This window comes from Plodia interpunctella, chromosome 25 (assembly GCF_027563975.2).
Source record: "Plodia interpunctella isolate USDA-ARS_2022_Savannah chromosome 25, ilPloInte3.2, whole genome shotgun sequence".
NCBI classification, from domain to species: domain Eukaryota; kingdom Metazoa; phylum Arthropoda; class Insecta; order Lepidoptera; family Pyralidae; genus Plodia; species Plodia interpunctella.
This window is the reverse complement of record NC_071318.1, coordinates 6,954,899-6,957,608: the sequence shown is the minus strand read 5'-3', so window position 1 is coordinate 6,957,608 and position 2,710 is coordinate 6,954,899. Positions and strand designations below refer to the sequence as shown.

At 60.4% G+C, this 2,710-nt stretch overlaps 1 protein-coding gene across 1 annotated transcript; it reads right to left on the bottom strand.

The window, feature by feature from the left end:
• Positions 1–313: 313 nt before the first annotated feature.
• On the bottom strand, positions 314–2,347 carry LOC128680692 (uncharacterized). The gene has a single exon (XM_053763989.1). The coding sequence runs from the start codon at positions 2,345–2,347 to the stop codon at positions 314–316; it is 2,034 nt and encodes a 677-aa protein (XP_053619964.1).
• Between the last annotated feature and the right edge of the window lie 363 nt (positions 2,348–2,710).

Sequence of the window (2,710 nt, the reverse complement as noted above, 5' to 3'; positions counted from 1 at the left end):
GCACGCAGCGGCCTATTGGGGGAGAAGTATGCCGCAACTATGGCAAACTCCCCCCATTTTGCCGCCGCGTATCCCGGACCGCTATCGATTCTCGAGAGAGGTGGGCGATCCCCAGTTCGGGGAGAGGTAATTGCCACCAGCCCGTCCGTGTCTCCGATCCAAGTAGGAAGGGGGGGGACACAATACGGTTCCACCACGACGGCAGCACCAATGGCCCACTCCGCCACGTGCTGGACTAGGAGGTCCTGTGCACGGGCGCAGTGGTTAATGTTGGCCTGCAGCACCTCTGCCTGTTGCGGAGACCCGCCTGGCATTAGTGCTCCATCGTGGTGCCCTCAGGGGTTCCCTTGTTTGGGGGGGCCAGTTTGCCCCGTGTGCGCGGCGGATTGCACGAGGGGCCGCCCATAACGTGTTTGGCGACCAACTTGTGCGCAAAGCACACCGCGCACCAGGGTTCACTGGCCTCGCACGCGGACGAGACGTGCCCCGCTTTGCCACAGCGATGGCATAACTCGGACCTGTCCACCGGGGACGGGCAGAGGGCTCTAGTGTGGCCAATGCCCATGCACCGGAAACACCGCATGGGCAAGGCCTCCAGCCCCCTGACCTTGGCGGCCGTCCAACCAACAAGGAGACGCCCCTCGTCTATGAGGGCGTTGGCAGCCGCCACAGGGCAGGTGATGATCACCGACGCCGTCATATCCGGCGCCATGCGAATATTTCCCACCCTGACTTGTCCCGGTAGACATTTTCCCGCCCTCGCTGTGGCCTCTTTTAGGGCCTCCGGCGTTACTCCCTCATCAAGGCCAGAGACCCTGATTTGTGCCGCTTTAAACGGCCTCGTCACCTCCGCTTCTCCTCCAATGACCTCCCGGAGCTTCTCTGCGAGGCTGTCCGCTGCAGCCCCGCTGTTAGCTCCGGGTATTTCAATTATACGAGCCCCCGTTGCCGTGCCACGCACAGCCGACACATGGTCCACCCCTATCGACGAAAGGTCGATGGTGGTGGCCCTCGTTATCACCGCTCGGTAATCCATTTTGGATTCCGGCTTGAGGGTCACCACCACCGCCGAAGTCTTAGGTGGGGTGAACCTAATCTTTTTAGGCGGCTGTGCGCTCGCCTTGGGGGCCTTCACTGGGGTAGGCTCAGGCTGGGCAGAAGGGGAGGGTTTGTTCCCCTTCTTTTTCCCCCTTCTAACCACCTCAGCCCACCCCTGTTCACCTTCCTGAGGCGGAGGTACAACGGCAGGTACCTCGGCAGGCGCCTGGGCCTGCACCGTCGCTTGTTTGGGCTGCTTTTTAGCCGGGGCGGCTTTGGGTGCAGGCCCAGGTCGTGCTGGGGGCATGAGATTAGCCCCCGCAGCTGCACCAGCGTAGCTCCGTCCCGTTCCTGGGGCCGGTGTACCAGGTGGGGCCTCCTTCCTCCTCTCGTCGGCTGCGAGTGGCGGCCGAACGATCGGTTCCGGGGCCAGGATGCCCCTCTTCTCCGCCTCCTTGAGGCGGTCATTCACCATACCCCCCAGCCTGAGGAATATGTCCCTCTCAAAGGACTCCTTCCATTCGGAAAGGAGTCCCCTGATGTCCTCAAGCGAGGGGGCTCCCGCCGCTGGATGGGCCTCGTTCAGCGCCGACGACGTGCGCTCGGCAAAGGCCGTGCGCAGGGCCTTCGTCTCCTGCTGGAGGAGCGAAAGCTGCTCCCGCATTCTCTTATTGTCCGCTCTGAGAATGCGGACAGCCTCCGACTCCTCACACTGGGCCTCAATTTTGCCCGCTGCCACGATTATATCATGGCAGGCCTCATTCATGGCCCGCCATGCCGTCCCCTTCAGGTTGCCGGACTTTCCGGCCTCCGCCAGCACCTTCTGGGCAGCCGCCCTCACCACCTCAAGGTGCTCGTCCACGAGGCACCTTTTTCCGCTCTCCTCGCTGGCCTTCAAAAACTTGCTGGTACCAGCCCTGTCCAGCTCGCGTTCAAATTCGGCGTAATCCGCCGAAAGATCGCGGAGCCTCTCCCTTGCCTCGGCCGTCCCGGAATAGGATCCCCGACGAGCAGCCCGGCCCCTCGTGACAGAGGAAAGCTTATTGGAGGCCCTTTCAGCCTCCTCAACATCCTCCGAAGCTTTCCTCTTTGGGGCTTGACCCCGCTGCTTCCCGCCTAGCTTAACATCCGGGAGCCAGACTGACCCGTCCGAGTCGGCGTCGGAAAAGTAGAGCGACTCCGATCGACTAATCGCCGTCTTCTCGCTCTCCCCCACACTCATCCCCTCCTCTTTATTCCCCCCGGTTGATCTCTTCCCCCTTGGGGTCAGAGACCTTCCCCTCGAAGCTTTGGCCACGTTCCTACCCATGTTGGGCCAGAAGTGACCAAGTCAAACAAAATTGGCCCCTAAAGGGGCAAAAACAAGGCAAAATCCACAGACAGGGGGCAGCAATTGGCCCCTGCCTGGTTGCAAAAAGTTGAGCTACCCCGCACCAGCGGTCTGGTAGCTGTGGTCAACAGCACAACCTTACTTTTTGCAAAAAAGAATAGGATCCTGCCAGTGCCTCAACTCCACAAGGAGCCAAGACACTGAACCCGTCAAAAACAAAACCAAAAGAAAACTCTTGATGCCAAAAACCACCAAGACACCTCAAATTGCACTCAACACAACCTCAGCGCACTTAATACACTTCAGTATCAGCACTACACCTCAGTATCAGCACTACACCTC

Coding starts and splice junctions, on each gene's coding strand:
- LOC128680692 (XM_053763989.1), bottom strand. CDS start 2,347: ATGGGTAGGAACGTGGCCAAAGCTTCGAGGGGAAGGTCTCTGACCCCA.